Source organism: Buteo buteo, chromosome 16, assembly GCF_964188355.1.
Source record: "Buteo buteo chromosome 16, bButBut1.hap1.1, whole genome shotgun sequence".
NCBI classification, from domain to species: domain Eukaryota; kingdom Metazoa; phylum Chordata; class Aves; order Accipitriformes; family Accipitridae; genus Buteo; species Buteo buteo.
In genome coordinates, this window is record NC_134186.1 from 2,691,827 (window position 1) to 2,717,896 (window position 26,070).

Here is a 26,070-nt window from a genome sequence, read left to right on the forward strand (position 1 = left end):
CCGTGGGGTGGGGACGGTGGGGAGGGCTGGGAGGGGGCGGCCGCGGGACCCCAGGGTTGGGGGGGCGAGGGCAGCCCGGCCCCGGGGTTGGGGGGGGGGGGAGAGCAGCCGCTGGCGTGCACACGGTGCACGGCGTGAAGAAACATCCCGGTAGAAAAGAACGAAGATCTGACGGCCTCGACGGCCGGTCCTGCCCCGGGAGGGGGGTGCAGGTGTGATCGGTGGGTGAGCATGGCGAGGTTGGGGGGGGGGGGGGGTGGGTGGGTGGGTGCATGTGTCCCCTCCACACCCGCGTCCGGAGGGTGGCAGGGAGGAGAAATCGCGCGAGGACGGGCGAGAGGCGACTGCGGCCGGGGTCGGGGGGAGCACGGTCCCTTCCGCAGGGATGGCTCCGGCCAGGGAAGGACCCCCCCCCCCACCGGCCACCAAGGAGGACAGAGCAAACCCAGCGTCTCGGCTCGTCCTGCGCCGGGGGCGAAGGCGGTGGCGGCCGGCGAGGGGCTCACACCTCTGTCTGGAAGTCACCGTCGGCCGCATCCAGGCCGGCGCAGGGGCCCTCCCAGTCCGCACAGCGCAGCTCCAGCCGGTCCCGCTGGGCGCTGGGCAGGGAGCCCAGCGTCATCGCCTTGAACGTGCTCCACGGTTTCGGTGGCGCGGCCGGTGCCTGCGGCTGCTGCTCCTCGGGGCCGGCCGCATCCTGCGGGACGAGGGAGAGCTGCGGCAAGCGGTCGGGGTGCGTGGCGACGCCGCGGGTTCTCTCCCACCCGGGGCGCAGCCACCCCACCTCTGCCCTCCGGCCCCATCCAGGATGGGGTGGATCAGCCCCCGGCGGGGGCTCAGACCACTTACATTGGCCGTGCCCTTCTCCCCACCGCCCGATGAGACGCTCCACCGCTTTTCTCGCTGCGGAAAAAACCACAGCGCTCAGCCCCAGCATCATCCCCGGGGGATGCCCCGTCCCCCCCCCCATCCTCCCCAGGACGCCCCAGTCCGTGATGGGGAAGGTGGAGGGGTGCAGGGGAGCAAACCGAAGCAGGATGGGACCCCCAGGACCTCACCTTGGAGGAGCCGGCAGCCGGAGCCCGGTACCGGTCCAGCGTGTGAAACTTCTGGTTGAGCTCGTGGTAGAGCTCGGAGTGGCGTTTCCGCGTGTGCATCACCTTCTGCGGGGCGAGAGCAGAGCCCGCGGCCGTCGGCATCCAGCACGGCCCCGTACCCCTCGGCGCACCCCCGTCCCCGCCGTCCCCCTCTCGCCCGCTCACCCCCTGCACTTCCCCAGGGCACCCCCAAACCCGGGGCAGAGGGTGCAGGCGAGCGGCAGAGCCCGCTGCAACGCTCCCCGCTGGGCGCTGGCGTTTTAATCACGAGTCAACGCTCGTTATCGCCTGGTATAAAAACTCCTCCGAGCTCGGCCGCTGCTCGGCTGACAGCGAGCCAGAGGGAACCAGGGACAAAGGTGGCTCAGTCACCAGATGGCACCCGACCCCGCGGCGGGCACCGGTGACACCCGCTGCCACGGCGGGACTTACCTCGAAGTCCAGATCCGAGTATCGCAACCTCTTCCTCTGGCAGGGGACACGAAGAGCCCGGAGCAGGGGAAGGAGATGGGGAAGACAAGGAAAAGGTTTTTTGCCGGTCCGGGATGCAGCAGGGAGCAGGGCAGGGTGGGGGGAAGCTCATGCCAGCCCCAAGCCGTGCCAGTTGCAGGGGGCAGAGCCCGGCTGGAGGCAACGGGGGTCCCGGCCGAGCTGGGGGACGTGCGGCTTATCCACCGCGCTACCGGGGCGAAGGCAGCCCCGAGCAAAGGGTGGGATGCCGAGCGGCGAGCACGGGGGCAACTCTCGCGCGCTCGCCCAACTCCCTCCCACGTATCTCCCTCCCCGCGCACGTCTCCAGGGGCACGCTCGCAACGCCAGCCCCCCGCTCACCTCCAGGGACCCCACTTTCATGGCGGAGCCGGGGACGGTGCGGGGCATGGTGCGGCTGCGTTCCGACAGCTCCGAGGCCAGGATCTGCCGCACGGTGGGGTGCTGCTTGAACTGGAGCCCGTAAGGGGCTTTCACCGTCCCGTAGGGTTGGTTCAAGTTCACGTTGATGTGATCCACCGCCACAAAGCCGGGGTAGGCGTCCCCCTCGGCCGTCGGGCGCCCCGTCCCGCCGGGCACCCCCTCCTCGGCGCCGGGACCGAGGGTGCTCTCCTCCCGCGGGAAGGGTTTGAGGCTGCCGGTCCGGCGGGGGAGCATCATGTAGTCGCTTTCCCGTGGGGGTTCGGGGGCCCGTAGCCAGCCGTATTCCAGGGGCCGCAGGCTGCTCTCCGTGCACAGGTAGACGGGACCCGGCGCTTCCAGGCCGAGCGGCTGCGCCGGCGGCTCGCCCAGCTCGCTCAAGCCTGCCACCACGTTGGGCGTCATCTTGGGGACCTGGACCAGGATGCTGGCGGGAGGGATGTTTCCCGGCAGGCTGGAGAAACCCAGGCCACCCTCCGAGGTGGTGTTGAGCTTGGGGTCTTCGTCCCCGTCCAGGGAGATGCGGGACAAGGTGCCCGTGATGGTGGCGGGATTGCAGGTGTTCACCTCCTTGAACAGCACTGCGGGCAGGGAGCGGGGTCAGTGCCGGCCCCGGGGGTCCGTGCCGGCCCCGGGGGTCCCGCGGGAGGGAGGGGAGGCTGGAGCGACCCCCTGCGCGGTGGCATCGCGCCCGCCCCGGCACACGCTGCCGGTCCCTCCCAGGCGTGGGCATGGTGACATCCCCGTCCCCAGCGCAGGGGGCAGGGGAGACCTCACCTGTCTGACACGCCAGGTCAACATCCTTTTCAAAATCTGTCTATAAAAATACAGAAAGAGGGGAAAGAGAGAGAGAGAGAGAGGAGAGAAAGAGGGGGAGAGAGATGGGGAAATGAATGCATCTTGGCCAGCACGGGGAGCGGCGGGGGTCGCAAGGGGGACCCTGCCCCAGCTGGGGTGCCCAGCCCTGCCGGTGCCCGCTGCAGCCCGCGCCGGCGCTGCCGTACTCACCAGGATCTGCACCTGCCCGTTCTTGCAGGAGTCGGGCGAGTTTTCATTCTCCTCGCTCCTGCACCCCCCCATCTGACACTTCACCACGTCCTGGACCTGCAGGGACAGAACCGGTCACGGCCCCGCGGTCAGGGGTCGTCGTGCCCCCCCCCCCCCCCCCCGGCACCCCTCCGGGGCCGCCCCACCTCTCGGCGCAGGAACCCGTGTACGGTGATGATGACGAAGCCCTGGACGGAGTTGAAGACGGCGAAGAGGACCTGGAAGAGGATGGAGCGCCGGTCGGTCATGGCGAGCACGGCCGACATCCAGGTCAGCGCCAGCAGAGGCAGGACCACGCAGGAGCTCCACAGCGATGCCCTGGGGCAGGGAGAGAGGAGCCGGGGTGAGCCCGCTGCACCCCAGCTGCCCCGCGACAGCCCCCCCCGAGCATCACCTCCCACCCCGCAAGCGTGGCCGCAGCCGACCGCGCACGGCACGGAGACCCCAGCCCGAACGCCCTGTGGATGCCGTGCACCCCATCTGGCCCCCCGCCGTCCCCTCTTCCTCGGCGTCCCCAAGCCGGCGCTGGCTGGGCATTGGGGGCATCGCCCGCCTTAGGGCGAGGGGGCCCGTGGGCTCTTTCTGCCCCCCCCCGAGACCGAGACATCGGCATTGCCGAGCCGGCCCGGGGAAGGGCACAGCCGCGTGTGTCCCTGTCCCCGCACAGGCAGCGCCGCTGGCAGGGAGGGTGCTGGGGGAGGACGCGGGACCACCGTCACCCTCCCCGCAGGCGCAAGAAGAGCAGCAAGGGGATTTCTTTCTTTTTTTTTTTTTTTTTTTCGCGGCGAATTTTGGGGCTGCTTCTATTGCAACTCAACCCTCGGCTGACCAGGGTGGCAGCGGTCACAGCCCAGCCCTCCGGACAATGTCCCAGCCAGCACCCGTGGGGGCTCACGTGCCGGGAAGAGGGGTCCCGGGGACGCCCCCGAGGCCAGGACCGTCCCGTGCCCCATGGCGTGCTGCCCCTCCTGCCCTCCCTGCTCCCAAGCCGCCCCCCCTCCCGGGGAAGAGGAGCTGAGCCCCCCCACCCCGCGCCCCGACCCCGGAGATGACGTGACCTGCGGGAAGCCATGCCATGCAGACGTGATGGCCGCGGTGGGGGCACCCGCGCCCGGGACCACCCCGAGCACACAGCCTTCACCCTGCCCGCCGGACCCCCCCTCCCCTCCTCCCAACCTCCAGAATCCATCCTTTCCCCCCCCCCATCCTCAGAGCCCACCCCCTCCGGTGCCCGGGGTCCAAGGCTGTGCTCGGGGCGGGGGCGAAGCGGGCGCGTGGCGGGCACTAACATGGCGCTGCTGGCGGTGGCGGAGGTCATGGCCGCGCTGGACACCACGCCGCACTTGGTGCATTTCAGCAGCAGGCTGCCGCAGGGTGGGGGCTTGGAGCTACGTGCCCACCACCCCCCCGGCGCCCCCGCGGCCAGGACCGGGCCACGCGGGGATGCAGGCGAGGGGAGCAAGGCCGTGGGAGAGCAGGATGGCAGGGGTTTTTGGGGGAAGGGGGAGGTTGGACGGGTGGACGGACAGACGGATGGATGGATGGTCGGACACAGGCAAAAAAAGCAAATGGGAGAAGGAAAAGAGAAAGAGAGAGAGAGAGCCGGGTTAGTCGAGGGGGCGGCAGCAGTTGTTAGTGGTGAGCGGGGGTGGCCAAGCGGCAGCGGGATGGGGCGGGCAGGGCTCAGCCCCCTCCGCTGGCGGCAGGGAGGGGGGGTCCGCAGGTTGCGGCTCCCCCTTCCCTGGGGGAAGGTGTGGGGGTGACTGCCCCCCCGCCCCCCGTCAGCTACTGCCCCTCCAGCAGCCCCCAACGAGGGGCTGTCGTTGCCCCGGGCTTGGCCCCCGCCGCCCACTGATGAGGTGAAGTCTGCCCCGTCCTCAGCCCGCTCCCGGAGGAGGAGACCCCATGCCATGCCCCGTGGTGCGGGAGAGCAGGGTGCTCCGCGCCGGCCCCAGGGACAGCCCGGCGGGGCGCAGGGCACTTACCCAGCTCGCTGCTTTTTGGACTTATCTGAAATGCCATCGCGGGACATGAGCTTGTTGAACACGATGATGCCGACCAGCATGTTCACCTTGGGCGAGAGCGGCACCGGGGTTAGAGCTGGGCACGGAGCCCTCCGGGAGCCAGAGCTGGCAGGAGCTGCCACACACCGGGGTGGGTTTTGGGGGGTCCAAAGCTCGGGGTCAGCTCACCAGCACGATGACAGCAGCGGGTCCCACGAAGGCGTAGAGCAAACCGCCCTCCAGCGAGAGCCAGCAGCTGCAGGGGACCGTGGCGTGTCAGGGGCTGACGGAGAGGGGACGTCCCCTGTCCCCAGCACTGCTGCCAGCCCCGAGCGGTCCCCGTGCCCAGCCCTGTGTCCCCCCCCCGTCCCCACGTACTAGCTCGCCGTCCCGTAGCCTTTGGTCCGCGTGAAGCCGACGGAAACTGCGACCACGAGGGCTGGCAAGCCTGGAAAGGGGAGACGAGGCTGGAGCTGCAGGGGGGTGGCATTGCTGTGTCCCCCCCCCCCCCCCCACAGCATCACCCCTGTGCCAGACCCCATGGATGGGGACAGGGATGGGACCCTTCTGGCAGCTCCCCATGGTCTGGCTGGTCAGAGGGTGCCACGTCGAAGGGACCAGAACACCTAGGTCTGCTTTCCTCCATTGTGCCTCAGTTTCCCCTTCTGATAACCCTGGGGGGGTACCAGGGAGGGGCGTGCGGTGCCTCCCCTCCAGCCCACCCCAGCACCAGCCCTGCCGGGCTCTTACCCCATCCCAAGCACAGGAAGCGTTTCCTGACCAGGCGTGTCCGGATCCGGCCGATCACCGCCAGGTAGGACTGCCAGGCCTCCGTCAGCACCCAGCAGAAGGACGAGAGGAAGAAGAAGTGGAGGAAGGCGGCCGTCATGGTGCAAACACCCTGCGGGGGCGCGGGCACGTCAAGGGGGGGAGGCATCGCGGCATCACCGCGGCCACGTGCCCGGCACCGCGGTGGTTAAACTCCCACGCGAGGTTTGTGTCAAAACCACCGGCGCAAAGGATTTAATCCCGAGATCGAGTTAATCCAAATCCAATCTGCTGCTGGGAGCCAGCAGGGACGAGGTGACCGGCCGGGAAGAGAGGGCTCCGACTCCACCGCAGCCCCCGCGCCCACCCCGGGACCCCCGTGAGGGGGGGTACGGTGATGGCACCCACCTTGCTGAGCATCTGAGACTGGCCCACGAGGATGAGGATGTTGGAGGCCAGGATGGAGATGCAGAAATTGAGCAGGATGATGGAGCGCTCCGACTTGATGAACCTGCGGGCAGGAGCAGCGTGGGGCCAGGGTGCCAGCCTGTCCCACGTCCCCCCCAGGGTGCTGCCGGCAGACGGGTGCTCTCCCAGGTCAGGGATGGTGCCGGGCACCCCGGGCACCTCTCCCACCCTGGGTTATTTTCTTCCCTCCACGTTGCATTTAACCACATCGACACCGAGCCTTTGCTCACGCTGTGCCCCCGTTCACCGCCCCCTCCCCACACGGTCTCACACCCCAGGTGCCGCCCCCCCCCCCCAAAACCCTGGGGGTCCCCAGCTGTCCCCGTGTCACCTCCAGAAAGCAGCGTAGATCACCAGCAGGGTCAGCAGGGCCATGCAAGAGACGGCGCAGCCGATCATCAGCGGCACCGACGGGATGCCCGAGGGGTCCATGGCCTGGTGGGGAACCGGGATGGGGGGGGGGGGGGAAAGCAGCTGAACCCGGCCCCCCCATGGCTGCTCCCTGCCAGCCCCCTGTCCCCCACCGGGCCCCTTCATACCCCCCGGTTGGGGACCCCCCGGGTGCCGGAGGGGGTCGGTGGCAGCGGTGGCGCGGCCAAGGCGCCTTCCCGGGGACCCGTGCCCATCTCCATGCCGACGGGGGACGCGGGTGGAATAGCAATGGGGTTGGGGGGACGGGGGGAGGACGCCTGGGGCCGGGGCTGCCCCCTCCCCTCCTAGCATACAGCAATGCCGATATCAAGCCCTATCGATCACGACAGCCCCCCTGCCTGCCCAAGCCCACCCTTGGGGTGCCAGGGGGTGCAGGGGGCCTTTTTTTGGGTGGTGGGAGATACCCCCCTCATCCTCCCAGTGGCCAGCCCACCCTGTGGAGGTGCCTGCAGGCAACGGCAGCCCCTGCCCATCCCCATCCTCCCCCGGGGACCCCCACCTCGGCCAGGCCCCGCAGCCTGGGAATCGCCCCCCCCCATCCATCCATGTCCCGTGTCCCCGGCAGGGTCGTCCCTGTCCCCGTCGTGTCCCCTACCAGGTCTCTGGGCAGCTGGGCGAGGACGGCGAAGGTGGCGAGCTGGCGGCACTGGCATTTGGTGTGCGCTGGGAGGGTCTCCAGGGTTTGGCAGCTCTCCGTGTCCCAGTTTCCCAAGCCAGCATCCCTGATTAATGGGACGAGAGCGAGGGAGAGCAATTTGAAATGATCAAACACACGCAGCCCCTCGCGCCTCTCCCGAGTTAACCCTTTGCCGGCCCCTGCCTGGGGGGAAGCAGATTGGGGGGGGGGGGGGACACTGCCAGGGGACAGGTTAATCCCCTGAGCCCATCGCAGGGGGTGAAGCCATCCCTGTCCCAGTTGCCCCCACCCGCTCCGGTGCTGATCCCTCTGGGGAGCGGTGCAACACGAAGGCTTGATTTTTAATCATCTCACCTCGGTTTGGGGGGGGACAAACGGCAGAAGGAGGGGGCCAGGCCTGGGAGGAAGGGTGGCGGGGATGGATGGGGGGGGGGGGGTGAGGCAGTGCCAGGGCAGGCAGGAGCAGTCCCAGGAGCCCCCCAGCACCCATATCCCCCCCCCAGCACAAGCCACGGCTCACACAGCCAGACCTGCCTGGGAGCAGGAATGTTCCTCCCCTCCTGCCACGGATAACTCTCCCACCATGGGGACCCCCCCCCCGGGAAGGATCTGGGAGGGGGTGCCCTGCGGTGACGCTGGCCACGCACAGGGAGAGAGCAGCCACAGCTCCCGGCAAAGCGAGGAAACGGGGAACTGGGTCTGTGGGACAGCTGGGGACACAGCCCCCTCGGGGCCAGGCTGAGACCTGCCACCACTCATCACAACCACGGGCCTCCCCGTCAACACGGGGAGCTGTACTGGAACCGGTGGCCCTGAGGTGCCGAGGGGCACCTGGGGAGGAAGGAGTGTGGGGGGGGCTAGCACTGCTGCCCCCCGCCCCGCGGTGCCCCCCGCTCCCCCCGCCGTGCCCTACTTTCCCTCGCTGCTGCCAAAGCGCCGGGGCTCCGCGCTAACAAATCGCATCTGGCAGGCTGGCGGCATCCGTCCCCGGCGTCACGCGGAGCCAGATCGATCCCGTGGCAGCACGATTCACCCGCGGAGGGAGGGAAAGGACTGGCCCCGCTCCCCATCCCTCCCACCAGCTCCCCAGCGACCAACGGATAAGCCCAGCTCCATCACCCGGCGTTGCCCGCCGGCCAGGGTGTCCCTGTCCCCCACTCACGTCCTCGAGTAGTCCCAGGTGACGCACTGCGGGTGGGATGTGCCCTGCGGACAGAGGGGTGGGTTAGCGCTTCACCCTCTGCCCTTCTCCCACCCCCAGGGGGGTATTTGGCCCCTGGGGGACCCGCCTGGCTCCCCCAGCGCTGGCACCGTCCCCGCGGCGGGCACGGAGCCGAGTGCTTGTGGCCACCGGCTGGGAGCTGCCGGCCCCTGGCCGGCTCTCGGCGCCTTGGGGCGAAGGGGCCGGCGGGACCCACGCGGGACCGAGAGGTGACACGGTGACGCGGGGAGGGGACACTCACGTTGATGATGTGGGAGAGCTCCACCAGGACGAGGGGCTCCGCCGGCTTGGTCGGCGGGCGCACCGTCACCATCAGCACCTTGGAGGTGACGGCCAGGGGGGTCCTGCAGGGAGGGGGCACCGGCTGTCACGGGGATGGGGACGCAGCGCGGGGGGACAGCGGGCAGCCCCACTCACCTGGGCGGGGGCAGGATCAGTCCCAGCGTGCGGTACAGCACGGCCCCGATGACGAAGTGGGACGACTCATCCGTTTCTGCAGAGAGAGGGGAAGGGAGAGCGGCGCCGTGATCCAGCGCCCGGCACACGCGTGGGCTCAGCGAGCGCGCACGCACACGTGAGAGCCCACGCGTCTGCCCCCCACGCGTGCGAGGGAACGCGCGACCCCCTCCCTGACGCAGGCGCGGCACACGCGGACACGCGCGGGCACGTGGGCTGGCAGGAGGCGTCCTGCGCGCTCACACACGTGTGCTCTCACGCATGCACAGCCCCCGGCATGCAAGCTCACACACACGCATGCACAAGCTTGATGTGCACAGCACCCTATGTGCACTCACGTGTGCATGCTCACACACGTGTACACACGTGCCCGCTCCCAGATGCGCACGCTCCCAGATGCGCGCTCACGTGTGCATGCTCACACATGTACGCACACGCATGCTCCCAGATGTGCACGCTCCCAGATGTGCACGCTCACACACGTGCCCACTCCCAGATATGCACTCACACACGTGCACGCTCCCAGATGCGCACTCACGTGTGCATGCTCACACATGTACGCACACGCACGCTCCCAGATGCGCGCTCACGCATGTGCATGCTCACACGTGTATACACATGCCCACTCCCAGATGTGCATGCTCACGCATGTGCGTGCTCCCAGATGCGCGCTCACATGTGCATGCTCACACATGTACGCACACGCACGCTCCCAGATGTGCACGCTCCCAGATGTGCACGCTCACACATGCGCACACACGTGCCCACTCCCAGATGTGCACACTCACACACGTGCACGCTCCCAGATGTGCACGCTCCCAGATGTGCACGCTCACACACGTGCACGCTCCCAGATGCGCACTCACACGCGCATGCTCACCCAGGTACACGCATGCCCACTCCCAGACGTGCGCGCTCACGCACGCGGACAGAGATGGGCACTCACACGCGCGTGCTCGCACGGGCACATACACGCGCACTCCCAGATGGGCACGCGCGGGCACTCACACGCGCACGCTCACGCACGTGCACGCTCCTGCACAGCCCCAGGTGCACGCTCGCTCGCCCGCGCGCGCAGAGCGCGCTCGCTCCTGCGGCCCCAGCCCTGCCTCACCGGCAGAGGCGAGGCTGAGCACCTCCCTGGGGATGAAGAGCTTGTCCTCGGAGCTGCGGGCCCAATCCTTCATGCCCCGGCGTCCCTTCATGGGGAAGTTGATGTCGCTGGAGACGGCGGAGACGGGCTCCCTCTGGATGCTGATCACTGCCAGGGCAGAGCGGGCGTCACCGGCCGGCTCCCTGCGCCCACCGAGCCCCCGTGCCCACCCAGCCGCTCACCCAGGTTGTCGGTGACGATGAGGGAGCTCTGGAAAGCCTTCAGCGCGTCCCCCACCAGGTGGATGAAGTCCTCCACCACCTTCATCAGGTGCACAGAGCCAGGCGAGACCTGCGGGCGAGGGACCAGCTCCGCAGCCGCCGGGACCCGTCCCCACGGTGGGGATATCCCGGCTGCCCCGGGCCACCCGCCCGTGTCCCGTGCCGCTCACCTGCTGGGCATCCTCCCACTTGTCCCGGTTCTCCGCGTCCACCATGTAGCTCACCACCTGGAAGAAGCGCTGCGGGGACGGGGCTCAGCGGGGCTGGGGTCCGGGGACCGACCGCCGCCACCTCCCCGGGGGGGTGTCCCTCGCCGCCCCCCACCCGCTACCTGCACGTCCTCGGAGGACGGGGTGTAGGTGGCCCTCTTGAAGGTGTCGGTGACGTTGCGCAGGATCTCCACGGAGAAGAGCAGGTCCCCGCTGTAGTAGGTCTTGCGGGCCATGAGCTCCAGCAGGCTCCGCACCACCTGCGACATGCCTTCGCCCGCCAGCACCCGCTGCCCCTTGGCCAGGTGCTCCCGTAGCTTGTACGGGGGGGGGACACACCGGTGTCACTCGGCCACCAGCACTGCCCTGTGTCCCCCGGTCCCTCACCATGCCCAGAGCCCGAACAGCGGGGACACCGCAGAGCTAATCGCACTTATTAGGGCAGCAGCGGGACTTGGAGGTCTGGGGCGGGGGGGTCCTTCCCATCCCGAGAGCCATTTCCCAAGGACACAGGAGAACAGCTTGGACCGAGGTCCTCCCCCCCAGTGCAAGGACGGGGTCTTTCTTTCCTCTTTTTCCCCAGCCCTGCCCGGGAAGCCCTGCCTCAGTTTCCCCATATGGTAGCCAGCCAGTGAAGCAAGGCGGCTGCCGGGTTTCCCTGCCCAGGGATGGGGCAGACCCCCAGCGACGGGGAGGGGGTGGGGGGGGGACCGCGCCAGAGCGTGCACCTACTGAGAGATGCAAGTATCGGTACTCGTGGGAGATGCAGCGGGCGAAACTGGGCACACCCCAGTAGGCAACCCCGTGGGGGCTCAGCAGGCACCGGCGGCTGGCGGACCCTGCGCGGGAGAATCGGGTTCGACGCCGGCACGGGAACCGCCTCGCCGGCACGCCGAGGACGGGCGGCACTGCCTGGCACCCCCATACCACCCGCCGTCCCCTGCCCCTGCTCCAGGGTGTGGGGGTTTTGGGGGGGGGGGAGGGTGCTCGCCCCGCGCCCCTCACCCGTGGCGTTGGGGGGACATTTGTTGTAGATGATCTCGCCGGCAGCTGTTTTCTTCCAGGTCATCAGCATGACGTACTCGTCCTTGCACATCTCGTGGTAGGCTGGGGCGGCGGGGGGGGGGGCAAGAGGAGAGGTCAGGCGCAGCCCAGACGCAGGGTGATGGGCACCGGGGTTGGGGGGGGGGGGTTGTTGCCCCTTACCTGGGCACTTCTTCTCGTTGCAGGTCTTCACCTCCTCGCCGGTGCCCTCGCAGGGGTAGCCCTGCACGCCGGTGCCCTCGCACATGCGGAAGCGGCGCTGCCAGCCGGTGTCGCAGGTCTTGGAACAGAGGCTCCAGTGGTTCCAGGGACCCCACTTGCTGTCGGCTGTGGGGACGGGGACGCCGTGGGATGCCCATCTCGGCATGGCGAGCGGCACCCGGCACGCAGGGGGACAGGGACGGGCTGACGGGCCCCAGCGGCGACTGCCCGCCGTGCCGCGAATTGGAAGCCCGGCGGGGTACGAAATCCATGGATCGATGATTTAGATCTCTTTTAGACAAGACCGGCGTCCCTGTGCGGTCGCCCAGCCGGCAGCCCAAGGGCACCCTTGGGTGCACGGCGGAGCTGCTCCCTCCCTCCAGCTGCCCCGGCGCAGCAACCGCCTCCCTCCGCGCCTGCGACCGATGCCGGGGAGGTCGAAAGACAAGGATGGGGTCGAAGGACAGGACGAGGACGGGCTCCATCCTTTCGCCCCACTACCCCCCTGCCTGGTGTCCCCCCATCCCCAGAGCCGGCCCCGGCCCCACGAGCCGCCCCCCCCCCCGTGCACGACACGAGAGCTCGCACGTGCTCGCACGCCCAAAGCACGCCGGGACCTGCGGCCACCCGAGCGCCGACGGGTTCCCCGCCCGGCACGACGCAGCAGCGAGGGCACAGAACAAATCCCTGGCTCCTCCGGCTGGGATGCGCCTGGAGGGAGCAACCGGCACGAATGGGGCGGCTGCTGATCCCCGGCATCCTCGCGGTGACACCGCAGCAGCTTTACGGCGGACGCACGGCCGGGCCCCGCGCCGCGCCAACGGCACGGGTGGCCTCCCACCCCCGTTACCTCCCCCCTTCCCGGCGCGCGGGGCCTTACTGGGACAGGTGGGATTGGAGCACTCCCGGGCGTCGGCGTGGGCCCCCCGGCACTCGGCCCAGCCGTGGGCCGAGACGCTGCACTTGCGCGTCCGCTGCTGCGTGCCGTTGGCGCAGGTGACGGAGCAGCGGCTCCAGGCGCCCCACTCCAGCCACTGCCCTTCCACTGCGGGGGACAAGCGAGAGCGGCGTCAGGTCCCACCGGCCAGCGGCCCCTCGGCCACGACGGCCCCCAGCTCCCCGCGACCCACGCCGGGCTCTCCGTGCGACGGGTCCAACCTACGGACGCGCCGGTTCCTCCCGTGCCGACCTCAACAGCCGGCGCCAAATCGTGCCCCGGCCGGGGAGGACCGGCACCGGGACCGGTTCCCACGTGCCGAGCGGCTGCTCCTGCAGCCCTGCTGCACCGCAACGCCCAGCCCTGCCGCACGGTCGCACTCGCCGGACCCCGGCATCGCTCCCCGCCGAAGCCAGCAGTCCCGGCATCGCTCCCCGCCGAAGCCAGCAGCCCTTGGCGTCGCTCCCCGCCGAAGCCACGAGCCCCAGCGATGCTGAAAGCACCAGGGCAGGCGGGGAAGGAGCTGCCGTGAGCTTCCATCACGCCAGCAGCATCTCCACGGGGCTGCTGTGGCAAAAGCCACGTGCCGTGGGTGGCACGTCCCTGCCGGCGCTGCTGCAGAGGGGCTGCGCCCCACGCACCCCTCAGCTCCCGCGCTCCCTCCTGCTCCCAGCCCGCCGCACGTGGGGTCCCCACGGGGACGCCGACCCCGACGTGGCACCCCTGGCCATCACCGCAGAAACCCCACGGGCACCACCGCAGCCACGCCTGGCGCACAGGAGGAAAGGATGGAGATGGCGGTGCCACCCGCACACGGACAGACCCTGCGGCCGCCCCCCTTCGCCACCTCCCCGGTGCCCCACGACGTCCCTGTGCCACCCTGGTGCCAGCGCTGTGCCCGCTGCGGGGGGACAGTCAGCCGCAGCAGATGGGAAGAGAAGGAGCCGGCTCCTCCACGGTCCCCAGGCTGGTTCCCCCTGCCCACGGTGGGGGCTCGAGCCCCCCGGCACGGCCGATGGAGCCAGCTCTCCATCCGGGTTTCCAGCGGGGACAGGAGGGTGCACCCCACGTCACAGCACCCACGTGCCCACGGGCTGTCCCGGGTCCCCGTGCCGACGCCACCCGTCCCTCGCAGCACCGCAGCCCCACGCCGGGAGCACGGCCCTGGCTCTCGGCCGGTGCCGGTCTCCTGGCGTTGCCGGGGGGGGGAAAGAAGGAGCAGGGAGAGAGGGAGGTACTGACCCGGGCAGCTCGCGATATTGCAGGACTTGGCCTGCAGCTCGGGGCCCTCGCAGGCTTTCCCTCCGTGCCGCGGGGCCACGCACCGCCGCGTCCTGGTCCTGGACCCTCGCCCGCAGGTCACCGAGCACAGGCTCCACGGGGACCACTCCTCCCACACGCCGTGAACTGCAACACAGCACAGCCCCATCGCCCCACGCTCCCGGCCCCCCGTGGGGCTCCAGCCTCCTCCTCCTGGCACCGAGGGGTCCTGGCCGTTGCAGACCCCTCGTGCCCTGGGGCACCGTGGCAGAGCCGGGCACGGTCCCTGGCTTCCCTCCGTGTCCCACCGGCACCGCTTGCCCCACCGTCACACCCGAGCCCAAACCCCAAGGGTCCCCGAGCAGGCAGCGCTGCCACTACCACTCCCTGCCCTGCTCCAGCCTCCCTTTTGGGGTCCCGGCACCGGCGGCACACGTCCCCCCTCACCCACGCACGGCCCGGCTCACCCCAACCCGTGTCGACACACCGGGCACGGTCGCCCCTCGCGCGTGTCGCACCCACGGGAGCTCAGCTCACCCGGGAAGGGAGCGGGGACCCGCACGGCGCACGAGCATCCTAAAGGATGCTCCTCCGCGAGCTGCGACGTCCTTGGAGTGATGGGACGGGGTTGCACTCCCCGGTACGGAGGAGAGCGGGCACCGGCGTGTTTTGGGGGTGCAAAGCCCCCAAAGCATCCCAGGTTCAGACAGGGCAGCCCGGCTGCCACTGCAGCACCCCGAGGCCCCTCCGATTCCCAGTGTCCCACGTGAGACGAACGGATACCACCGCGGACAAACGGGCCAGTATATGGCCCAGTGAGACCCCCGGCACCCTGCCTGCCCACTCCTGCCCACGACCTGCCTCGAAGCACGGAGAAGCTTGGCCCCATCCTGCCCCGCACGAGTGGGGAACCCCCACCACGCCGGGCCAGGCAGCTGCCTGGTCCCGAGTCCCCCGGCACAGGCTCCAGCCCCTGCTTCTCCCCCAGCACAAAGCCTCGGAGACAACCCTGGGGAAGCCGCAAATTTGCTGGGAAGAAGGATGGAGAGGGGCTGCCGGCCGAGCTGCTCCCAAAGCAAAACCCCTGGCAGCAGCACCGGCGGCGGGGCATGGGGTGCTGGGGCACCCATTCCAGATGCCTCCCCCGGTTTGCTGCTCCCCACGTGGTTTCCCAAGAGCTGGTACAGCCGGGAAGGCGAGACGATGAGAGGATGCCAACGGGACTCGGAGCAACCCAGCGCGGGATGGGCAACGCCTGCTTCCACGACAGCGCTGCTGCACAGAGCCACCCTCCTCAGCCACCCCCCCCCACGAGAGACCCCCCCCCATCTCCAGAAACCCCCCCCAGCAACACAAATCCCCGCTCTCCCCAGCCACCCGCCCGCTCAGCCCTTTGGGCATCACCCCAGAGCCCAGCCAGCGATGGGCACCCCCCGATGGGTAGCGAAGCCCCCCCTTAATGCCCCCGTACCCCCCCCCGTACCTGGGCAGGTAGCCGTGTTATTGCAGGTCCGCGTCTCCCGGAGCAGCCCGCTGCACAGCGTCCCGTAGGGCGAGGAGACGCAGGAGCGCGTCCGCACCTGGGATCCCTGCCCGCACGTCAGGGAGCAGACGCTCCACTGGGACCATTCCTCCGCCGCCGGGTCCCCTGCGGGAGACACGAAGCCTAAGAGCCGGCGACTTCTCCGGTGGCGGGGGGGAGAACCGGGGAAGGTGCCGTGAGCGGAGCCCCCGTGGGGGGCCGGGAAAACAGCCGGGCAGCACCCGTGGTGAGCGCAGGGATGGGGACGATGTGCCGTGGGTGATAGGGATGATGCTGAGGACGTAAGTGGGGTGAAGGAGCCCATGTCGCCCTCCAGACCCAGCACCAGCGGCACACGGAGAAGGGGTCGGGGCACAGGATCACATCTGGCACGAGGGATAACATCTGGCACGAGGGATAACATCCAGCCCGGGCAGCGCAGGCAGCACGGGCAGCCCGGCACAGCTCCCTCTCCCCACCGAGGCACAGCATTGACATTTACAACAACCCGGCTCTTATTAAGCTTGATGATGTCTCTGAAGCTATTGGACAGGCCAGAAGAAAAGGCCATCAGTTTAAATTAAAAAGGAATATATGGAGGAGGGCTCCGAAGGGGACAATTTGTCCTGGAGATAGGCAGGACTCAGGCTCCGGAGCAGGGCTCCTACAGAGGTGACGACGTCCCGTGGCTGCTCCGCGTCACACGGGGACCCCAGGGCCGGACCGGGCCACCGCTGGGGTCACCCCGCACTCTGCCCAGCAGCTCCCGGGGGGGGCAGGACCCCCACGAGCATCCGGGCGCTGCCGGGAGGAGATCTGCATGCCAGGCACACGGAGCGGAGCTCCTCTCCCGGCGCCAGGGCTCATCCATCTCCCGCTCGCCTCTGAGCCCTCCGACCATAAATCAGGGGGGGCTGGGGAGGGGGCAGCAGCACTCTCAAATTACCTAGATGGATTTGCCAAATAAATACATTTGAACTAAACAATTAATGGATTTTTTTTTTTTTTTTTTTTTGCTTTACAACCCTCGGAGGAAGGTGTAAAGGAAAAATATATAAATGGAGCAAATTAAGTTGGTCTGTGGGCAGGAAGCAAATCGAGTCGCTCCATCTCCATCACCCCTGCCCACGGCCAGGCACCCGAGCCCAGCACCGCCAGCATCCTGTGCCAGTCCTCGCACCAGTGCAGCACCGGTACCTGTTTGGGCCATGTAGACGCCTGGCTCGTCCGCTGACCGTGGCCACTGGGTTTTCACCTTCTGGTTCTCCTCGACCGCATTGCCTGCAAGAGAGAAGGGCTCCGGTGAGAGCGGGCAGGGGACGGGGACACGGATGTGGATGGGCCACCGTGGGTCAAGGGACATTTCAGGGGGGATACAGGGATGCCTGGCCCCACACTGAGTGCTGCGTGGCATCCCCGAGGGCAAGAGAGGGTTGAGCATGGCTGAGCACACTCACAGACGAAAAAAACATGTCACAGCTCCCCCAAACACGTCACCCCCCGTCACAGGGGCTGCAGCCGGAGCACGGCCCGGGATGCCACGTCCCTGGTGCGGCCAGGGTGCCCGTGCCCCCGCCGTGCTGGGCAGAGGTGCTCTCCCGTCCCCGCTTAACAGCTTGCTGCAGTGAGGTGGCACAAATTTATGGCTCGGCTCACCAAAAATAACAAGAGATCCATCAAGAGCACTTGGCGTGAAATTAACTGGCATGTGGAGGGCTCGGCGGGAGGTGCAGCTGCGGGCACAGGGTGGGGGTCCCTTCCCCAGCCTCCCCCACACCCCCTGGGCCACCCCCCTGTCCTGCAGCAGGGTCCCTTGTCCCCATAGCTGGATGGAGGATGCTGGCGAGTTCCCACGCGCTTGCCCCAGGCACAGCACGGCAGCACCGGGGCGGCTGCTGCCGGTGGATGCCGTGCGCCGTGGGAAGCAGCGGGGGCTCCCCTGGGCACCATCGACGCCACCTGGGGCACGTGGCCCCCCAAAAACGCCACGGGCACCTCGCTGCTGTGCCAGCCAGGACAGCGGCCAGGGATGGCACAACCGCCTCGCCGAGCTGCCCCGGCACTGCCGGCTGAGCGTGGTGATGTCCCCAAGGGACAGCGGGGAGGTGACATGGGGACACCTGGCATTGGCGGGGGAGCCCCCAGCCATGCTTTGGGCGCGCTGTGGCTCCCATTGCGACACGCAGAGGTGATATACGAGCCCCAGGCAGGGAGCACTGCCTGCACTGACACTTATTAGTACCATAAACCAGACCCAAATTTACTGACTTTTGCCTTCGACGCAGCATAACCCCTGCATGGGCTCCTCGCCGTCACCGCCGGTGCAGCCAGGCACCCTCGGCTCCTCTTCCCGTGCATCCTGCTTCGTGGCATGACGGGGGTGCAGAGGGACCCGGGGAAGCCGAGGGGCTGCCCTGGGGGGGTCCGTCAGGCCGTGGGGCTGAGCTCCCCGCAGGGCCGCCCACCCCCATCAGCGGCACGGCAGAATTACGCACGTCACGGTGAGCGCCCGGGGAAAACCATAAATCCCGAGGATATACGAGGGCGCTCTCCCCGGCTGTGTTCGACAGAGACACCAAATTCAATTTCCTTCGGAAAGCACTAAATCCCCAGCCGTCACCGCGGGGCGGCTACGGCCGTCCCTAGCACCTTCCGCCCCGGCACCCAGTCCTGCACTGGGGGTCTCCCAGCGTCCCACGCCGTGGCACTGGAAGGGGCTGGAAGGGCAGGGGGGTTCTTCTGGGGACCTCACGATGTCCCCCAAGGCCAGTGGTGGCCCCGGCCCCATCCCAGCATCACCTCCCTGGGGGCTGGTTCCTGAAGGGTGATGGGTTTGGGGGCAAAGGGGGAATGCAGCCCAGAGCAAGCCCCAGAGCTGGAACCGCTTGGCTCCAGCGCCGCAAGCTCTGCGGGGGGTCTACACCCTCCAAAGACACCCCCCCCCCCCCCATTGCACGGCTGCAACGCACCCAATGTCACCCCACCAAGTTTCGACCCCATCCCCACACCCATCCAAGCTTCCGCGTGGACCCAGCACCGCATCGCACCGGGGGCTGCATCTCCCCGTCTCCCACCACGTCGTCCCCCTCCCCGGGTCCCGTGGGAGAGCTGCGTCACGGAGGGGACGGTTCGGGGACCCCCCGGGGAGGGGGCATTTGCCACCATGGGTGGGAGCGGGGAGGCCCGGCGAGCGGCTGGGCGGGCGCCAAGCCCCGCGTCGCTGCGCGGCTGCGGCGCGCTCGGCGGAGGAGAGCCGGTGAGATCAGCGCTGGGCGCCCGCCAAGGCTCGGCTCACAAGCGCCATTCAGCCCCCCGGCCCTGCCTGCCACCGCCACCCTGAAAGGCGACCATTCTCCACCCCGCAAAGCGACGGGGGGGAGGCCAGGTGGAAGCCCCGGACCCCCCCACCCCCTTCGCTGCCATGAAGGCCGCTCTGTGCTCCAGCCCTGCAACCCCGCAGCCCGGTCCGGTGATGCAGGCGAACGCCTTTTTGGGGAGGGGGGGGGGGGGGTGTGGAAACACGGTGCGGGGGCTCGCACCGGCTGGCGACGGCGCGGTGCAACGGGGCGGCCGAGGCAGCGCATTACCCTTGCGGCTCCGGCGCCGCAATAACATTGTACCTCCGGGCACCTCTGGGTTTTAATTGAATGTCAAATGTAATTTGGGGAAGGAGCGGGAGTTCACGCTCTCGCCATTGCGGCTGGTCGGCGTGCCGGTCCGTAGAAAGGCGGCAGGCGGCTCGGTGCCTGAGCGTGCCGGGTCTGCAGGGACCCCCCCTCTCCAGCACCCAGCCTTGGCACCCTCTCTTTAAGCCGTGCTCGGCATTACTAACCCCCAGCAAACCAGCCGCGGGGAAGTTTAGAATCTCCTCGCTTCTCGAGGGGATGGAGCATCCTGCAGCCCCGCTCCACACCTGCAGCACCCGCTGCTCCCCAGGCAGCCCCACGGCGGGTGCCAGCCCCTGCAGCATCCCTGGGCCAGGCTGACCTTGGGGGATGGCATCTGAACCTAGCACTGAGCTCTTAACTGTCCTTTTAAAGGGGAAAAAAGGAAGGAAAAAAAAAAAAAAAAAAAATCAGCTCAGGCAGCTCCCCTTGGGATGAGGCGATTTATAACCCTGCAGCTGTAACGGACCGGGGATTTAGTCGGGGGATCTGCCTGTAATGACATTTAGCTCCTGAAATAAATGCTAAAGCCCAATGAAATTATATATATACCCACAGCCCATCACCACCACCTAATCTGCTGGATAAAGACTCCACACAGCTAAGTTGGGGATTGCTCCTCCCCGTGCATCACCCGGGCCTGGCACGGGGGAACATCTGGCCAGATGTGCCTCAAAACCCCTGCTTCACCTCGCCAGGCTCGGCAGAGGTGCCCCACAGGCGAAGGGAGCGCTTGGGTCAGATGGCTCCTGGCCACGGGCAGCCCGACCCCGGTGCCCAGGGCGCTGGCGAGCACGGCTGCTTTATCTTCGCTTGAGGTTTCTGCAATTCCGTAACAAGCAAATGGCTTCATTCCGCCTGGTTAATAGCCCGGCCGCGCCGTGCCGCCGTGCCGTGACATCCTGCCTGGAATAACAAGCGCCCGGGCTGCAGCAGTCAAGGGTAATTTGCCACGGGAAAGGGTCATTTTACCTGCAAATTGTTTTCCACATCTCCACCAAAGCAGAGTGACAGGGCTCCTGCTCCGGGCTCGCAGTCAGGCGAGCAGCAGCCTCGTGCCGGGGAAGCGACGACCAAGGCTCCGGGGCCACGCAGGCTGTGCCAGAGCAACCGTGGCAAACAACCGGGGCCGGCACGGCGGGGAGCGGCACTAACGAGGCCGGCCGGACCGCAGCGAGGGCAGAGCGAGCTGCGGCTCCGCCGAGCCCGGCCGTCGCTCCAGCGGGATGCACGTGGAGCTGGGAGTTCGGGTTCTGGGAGCAGAACTCGGGATAAAGCTGGGACGCACGGGATCTGCGCTTCGCACGGCTTCCCCGCTCCGTGCGCGGCACCCGATTCGCGCCCTCCTTCCCCAGGGGAGCGCGCACGAGCGGGATCGACCCCACCGCACGGCTTCCCCGCTCCGTGCCCGGCACCCTTGGGAAGCAACGCGCGGAGCGAGGGCGTCCATCCCTGGGGTGTTCCCCCCCCACCCCCCCGCGCCCCACTCACCGTGCGGGACCTCGGGCAGGTCGAAATCGTTGGCATTCGCAGAATGCAGGTCGGTGGGGCAGCAGTCGGCGGCGGCGGGCGGCGGGGCGGGCGTGCGGGCGGCGTGCCGCGTGCCGTTGCGGCGGGGTGCCGGGGGGCTCTCCGCCTGGCAGCTGCAACCGGCGTGGGTGAAGCCGCAGCGGCGGGCGCCGGGAGCCTGCAGGCACTCCTCCAGCCAGCGGCAGAGCACGCTGCAGGTGAACTGGCTGGAGTTGTTGTTGTTGATGAGCAGCACCTCCACGAAACGGAATTCCAGGGCTTGGGGGGCCAGGAGGCGGGGGGCCGCCTCGGGCTCGGCCGCCAGGCACAGCTGCACAAAGTTCTTGTCGAAATGGAGGAAAGTGAAGGGCCCCGCGCCCTCGCACAGCTCCAGCTCGGCTTCCTCCTCCTCTTCCTCCTCCTCCGGCCGCTGGCGGGCGGGCGGGGGGCTGGCGGCCTCGCCGCGGGGGTCGCAGGTGTAGTTGGCCAGGTAGTGGTCGAGCGGCAGCACCATGGGCGAGAAGTGGGTGCAGACCTGCTCCTCCCGGTTGAAGCGGAGGTAGAGCGAGTACTTGGTGGGGTCGGGGTTCTCCAGGGTCCAGGAGCAGCCGGAGGAGATGGTGGGGAAGAGGTCCTTGAGGGAGAAGGAGCCGTAGAGGACGCCGGAGGCCAGAGCGGAGCAGGCGCTGGGAGCCGGGTCGAAGCCCCGCGTGAGCCACAGGAGAGACGATATCACAGCCAGTAAGAGGGGACCAGCAGCGGTCATCCTATGGCATTTGCCCTGGGGGGAGAGACAGACGGACAGACAGACAGACAGATGCTTACCGGGAGGCACGCCGCTGCGGCCGCCCCGCTGTGCCAGGGGAGTGCGGAGCCGGTACGGGGAGGTCAGCACCCTGCACCGAAGCCCCGGCCGGTGTGGGAGCACCATCGCGGCTGGTCCGTGTCCCCAGCCGCCACTTTGCAGGCAGGGGACAGCCGTCGGAGACCCCCGTCCCGTCCCCCAGGCTGTGCCAAGGCAGCCCCCAGGTTGGGGAGCGGGCAGCGCAGAGCGGGGTCTTGACCCCAAAACTACCAGAGCACAGACCCGGCTCCCACCCCGCAGCCGGCGGACCCCCACCGCGGTGACCCCCCCTGCCCTCGGCTCACCCGTCGGAGCCGGCCAAGCACAACCTGGGCAAAAAGCCACCGAAGAGCTTCTGCCCGGACGGGGCTATAAAACGCCTCGTAGCTATTGCTGGTGCCCCAGAGCACCGTGGGGACAAGCCGGCTGCTCAGTGAAGGAGCCTGGGGCGATGTGCTGGGGGTGCACGGGCACCCCAACAGCACGGTGTCCCCCCCACCCGCCGCGAGAGCCCGGCACAGGGCGAGCGATCGTTAAAGTACATATTTCTTGGACACCACGCTGGGTACGCAGCAGCATCGCCGTGGATAGCTTTTTAATAACTCATTAATAAAATAATGCACACGGTGGCCTTATTAAGCAGGACCAGAGCGTGGCTCTACAGAGGCCGAGGCCACCGCGCACGTGTGTTGGCATCGCTCTGCCGGGCCAGCCTGCGCCCGGGGCAGCGGCAGCGAGGGGGTAGCCCCAGGGACGGCGGGGTGACCGCAGGGGACGGATGCCATTCCAGAGGTTGATTTCCAAAACCGCCGAGGACCCCGCTCCCCTCCGTCCCGGTGACGCGTGAGGGATGCCGACTGCTCGGCATGACGCAGGGATGCTCTTCTCCGTCCCCAAAGAACATCTCCTGCCCCCAAATCACCCCTGGCTGAGGCCCTGGTACCAGGGCATCCCCCTGCTCATCGGGGAGGGAGCCGGAGCCTCGGCCGAGCCTGCGCCGAAGCCACAACAGGCACATTAGAGAGCTAAAAATAACCCAGCTCTCATGCAACAGGCTGGCGCGGGCTCCCGCTGCCCCGGCAGCACGGGGGCTCGGTGCCGGCAGCCGGCCCCCGCCAGCAGCACGTAGGCATGGGGAGAAAGGAGCTGGGATGGAGCCAGTGGAAGCAGCCAGGCCTGGGGTCGGATCCGGGCAGGACCCCCTGATGTAAGCAGGGAGATCTGGGGCAAAAGAAAACCTCACTTTCCTGCAGCCCCTTCCACCCCTGGGAGACCCTGGGGAATTCAGCAGGAGACCCCCCCCACCACCCGTGGCAGCAGCAGCGGGGAGCCAAGGGGCAGCCAGAGCGGGGAGCCCCGCGGGCATCCCCCACTGATGCTCCTCCAGCACCCAGCAAGGATCTGGGGTCCCCCGGCGAGTCACAGCCCTCCACTGCTCCGGGAGAGCCGGGGACGGGAGGAGGAGGAGGAGGAGGCAGAGGAGGAGGAGGTCAGGCAGGGACACGCTGCCGTTCTGCAGCGAGCTCCTGGGGCTCCTGCAGCCTGGCAGGGACACAAGATGGTGCTTGCTTCCTTCGCCCGGGAGCAGCAAGGAAGGATGCTCCAGCACCGCCATCCGTCTGTCCGTCCCTCCTGCTCGGCTCCTGCCGGTGGCCAGCTTGCCGCTGGGGCAAACCGGCTACTGGGAAGCTCGGCGGGGATGGGCACGGCCGGGCAATCCGCTGCTGGGGCTTCCTGCGTTTTAAACACGGCACCGTGCGAGACCCAGGTGCTCTGGGCCACGGGGAGCCTCCCCCCACCCCAAAAAACCTGCCGGGCCCAACGCTGCGGCTGCCCGAGAGCCCGGCACCGTGCCGTAGCCGCTCCTGAAGGCCAGGGCTCGTTAAGAGCAGATCAAATCTGATACAGCTCGTTCAGCCCCAGCCCCGCTCCCTGCAGTGCTTGCTGTTGCTGCTGCAGTGAAAATATTTCATTGAGCTGCAAGCTGGGCCCGAGAAGATCTTTAACATCTGGGGCACCCAGTCACCCAGCGGGAGTTGCCGAGCGGTTTGAGAAGGGGTCACCGTCACCCCCCACCCGGCACGGTGGCGAGGACCCCGCGCCCCACAGCATCGCCGCCGGTGTGCTCCGGCAAGGGTGAGCCCAGCCTCGCCGGGGTGCCAGGGCACAGCCCCGCTGCCCATCGCCCCTCCGAAATGGCCTCGGTCCATGCGGAAGAAACCGCCTGGCACCGGCATCTGCATCCCGGCACCGGTGGCAAAGCCTGCGGATGGGGAGGGGGGGATGCCGGCTGCCCCCAGGGACCCACCGCACCCAAAGACCTTGTTGAGCTGCTGCGGGAGCGGGCGCTGCTCCCCGGGGACGGGGATGGCACCTAGAGGTTGGCTGGCACAGGCTGGCACACTCGCCCGCCGCAGCACCCGCTCCAGCCCCTTCCATTTGCCTTTGTTCCCCGCCCGGGGAACGGGGAAGGGGGTGGGTTTTTAATTAAAGCTTTTAAAGAGCCATCACAGAGCCGAGAAGCGACCGTGCAGAAGCGACATCCCGGGCTCCCCGTCCTCGGCAGTCAGAGCACGGTCCCTCTCCATCGCTGCCATCGCATCCCTCCTGGCTCCGGTAACCGGCAGGATCCAACCAGGGCTCGCCTCTCCCTCGCCAGCAGCCGCGGCACAGCAGGAAAAGGCACCGCTTCACACCAGCCCCGCTTGCGCCACACAAACAGGTTGTTTCCCTGAAGATGCTTCGCCTGAACGGAGATTTCGGCAGGGACCTGGTCCAGCTCCATCCTCCCGGCACGGCGGGGGCCGGCTCCTGACCATCGCGCTTCTGCTCGGCCGTGGCCGCCCCTCTCCGGCCAGGCAAAGCCAGAAACAACCAACCAGCCCCAAAAGTGATAAACAGGCGGCACTAAACCCCGCTGGCATTAATAATCTGAAAAACGATTAATAGCAAAGTAAAGGAGATTTGGGTTTTGAGAGACACGGTTTTTAACCCGGCAGTGTTCTTTTAATAGGCTGTGGAAAATACACGATCCGTAAGAATTCCTAACATGAGGATGGCTCAGGACAAGGGCACGAGGGTAAGGAAGGACCGGGCAGTCCTCGGTGTTGAACCACGATGGGAACGGCATCACTCCCTGCTGAACGGCAACAGCATCTGGGGAGGAGCAGGCCGGCCGGTGGCACGGCATGGCACGGCCACGCGGCCACAAAACGGGCTCCATCCCACGGGAGCACATCCCTGCCTGCCCAGAGGTGATGCCGACGAACAAAGCACCGTAACGAGCTCTTCCCGTCAGGAGAGTCTGCAACCCTCCAATTTCCAGGATCTTCACTAGCGGTTCAAAGGCATCCGGGAACTTCAAAGCCGCCTCCGCTACCTCCGCGCTCAACCCTCGCCGCTCTGCGCCCGTCCTCCCGGCACGAGGAAACCCCAGCACCAAAACCCTGCCCGGCGCTCAGCAGCACCGACACAGCCTCTCCGCCAACTAATTAACGCTGCGAGCATCGCCGGGCGAAAGTACCGGAGCAACCTCACTGAGATCACAGCCTTCAGTCCTCGCCCCCCCCCAAAACCACGGCTTCCCGCAAAGCATGTGCGCGCACACGTGCGTGCACGCGTGGGCTCCCGTGCACGCACGGGCACTCGGCGGGTAGACGGGTATCCGTGCCGCTCCCACCCACCGCGGCACAATCCCCCCCCGGCGCTCGGGACCACGTTTCCCCCCGCTCTGCCCTCCCACGTCTCCCCCTTCCCCACGCACTCCCCCTCTCCCTCTGGCTTCCCCGGCGCTCTGCCACCACCTTTCCTGAAGCAGGCAGGCTGGCAGCAGCACCGAGCTGTAATTAATGGTGCCGCTTTGCCAATCACTGGCTCAGCCTCGCTAGCACTGGCAAGCACAGGCCTTTTTATTTATTTTACTTAACTGCTGTTGGTAAAACTCCACTCCAAAAGCAAGGCCGAGAGACAGCACAGTGAAATCTCCACCAGGATTAGGGATTACGCTCTGCCAAGGAACAGGGTGTGCTGCCTCCCCCTCCGCAGCTGCGGGGGTCCCTGGAGGCGAGTTCCCCCCCGCATCCCCCCCCCCCCGGCAGCAGGGCACCCGCAGGGGTTGCAGCAGCCGCGGCTGCTCCCGTCGCTCTCCCGCGGCCTCTTCCGAGTAGTTTCCACATTGCTGGGATGCGGCTCCCTCTTCTCCATCAGCTCCATCCTGCCCTAGCACCGTACGGCAAAGGGATGGAGGGGGGGGGCTGAGAGCCCCAGCAGGGCTCCAAAGGGGGGGCTGAGGGCAGCCTGGATGTGTGCTCACGCCGGAGGGGGAGTTTTTTTGTAACCCACCGTCTCAGCCAGACCCAGATCCACCGGGAGCCTCCGAGGTGCCCCGAGGAGGAGAAGGGGCCTGGCTCCAGCCCGCTCTTGGAGGACATCAAGAACGAACAGACGGGATGAGAGCAGGGGGGACG

General features: G+C 67.9%; 1 protein-coding gene across 1 annotated transcript in view; it reads right to left on the reverse strand.

Moving 5' to 3' along the window:
• Positions 1 to 26,070, reverse strand: part of ADGRB2 (adhesion G protein-coupled receptor B2) — a 111,150-nt gene continuing 85,080 nt past the window's right edge. The window contains 31 exon segments of the mRNA XM_075047302.1: positions 1 to 697; positions 850 to 903; positions 1,059 to 1,163; positions 1,530 to 1,565; positions 1,929 to 2,587; positions 2,784 to 2,823; positions 3,015 to 3,110; positions 3,200 to 3,371; positions 4,343 to 4,441; positions 5,039 to 5,124; positions 5,246 to 5,312; positions 5,435 to 5,504; positions 5,807 to 5,957; positions 6,233 to 6,335; positions 6,624 to 6,727; positions 7,320 to 7,446; positions 8,524 to 8,567; positions 8,825 to 8,927; positions 9,001 to 9,076; positions 10,154 to 10,300; positions 10,375 to 10,483; positions 10,584 to 10,652; positions 10,745 to 10,939; positions 11,355 to 11,461; positions 11,628 to 11,729; positions 11,829 to 11,993; positions 12,748 to 12,912; positions 14,047 to 14,211; positions 15,548 to 15,712; positions 16,784 to 16,867; positions 20,743 to 21,541. Of these exon segments, the coding sequence (XP_074903403.1) occupies positions 503 to 697; positions 850 to 903; positions 1,059 to 1,163; positions 1,530 to 1,565; positions 1,929 to 2,587; positions 2,784 to 2,823; positions 3,015 to 3,110; positions 3,200 to 3,371; positions 4,343 to 4,441; positions 5,039 to 5,124; positions 5,246 to 5,312; positions 5,435 to 5,504; positions 5,807 to 5,957; positions 6,233 to 6,335; positions 6,624 to 6,727; positions 7,320 to 7,446; positions 8,524 to 8,567; positions 8,825 to 8,927; positions 9,001 to 9,076; positions 10,154 to 10,300; positions 10,375 to 10,483; positions 10,584 to 10,652; positions 10,745 to 10,939; positions 11,355 to 11,461; positions 11,628 to 11,729; positions 11,829 to 11,993; positions 12,748 to 12,912; positions 14,047 to 14,211; positions 15,548 to 15,712; positions 16,784 to 16,867; positions 20,743 to 21,541 (4,659 nt within the window). The 3' untranslated portion in view covers positions 1 to 502.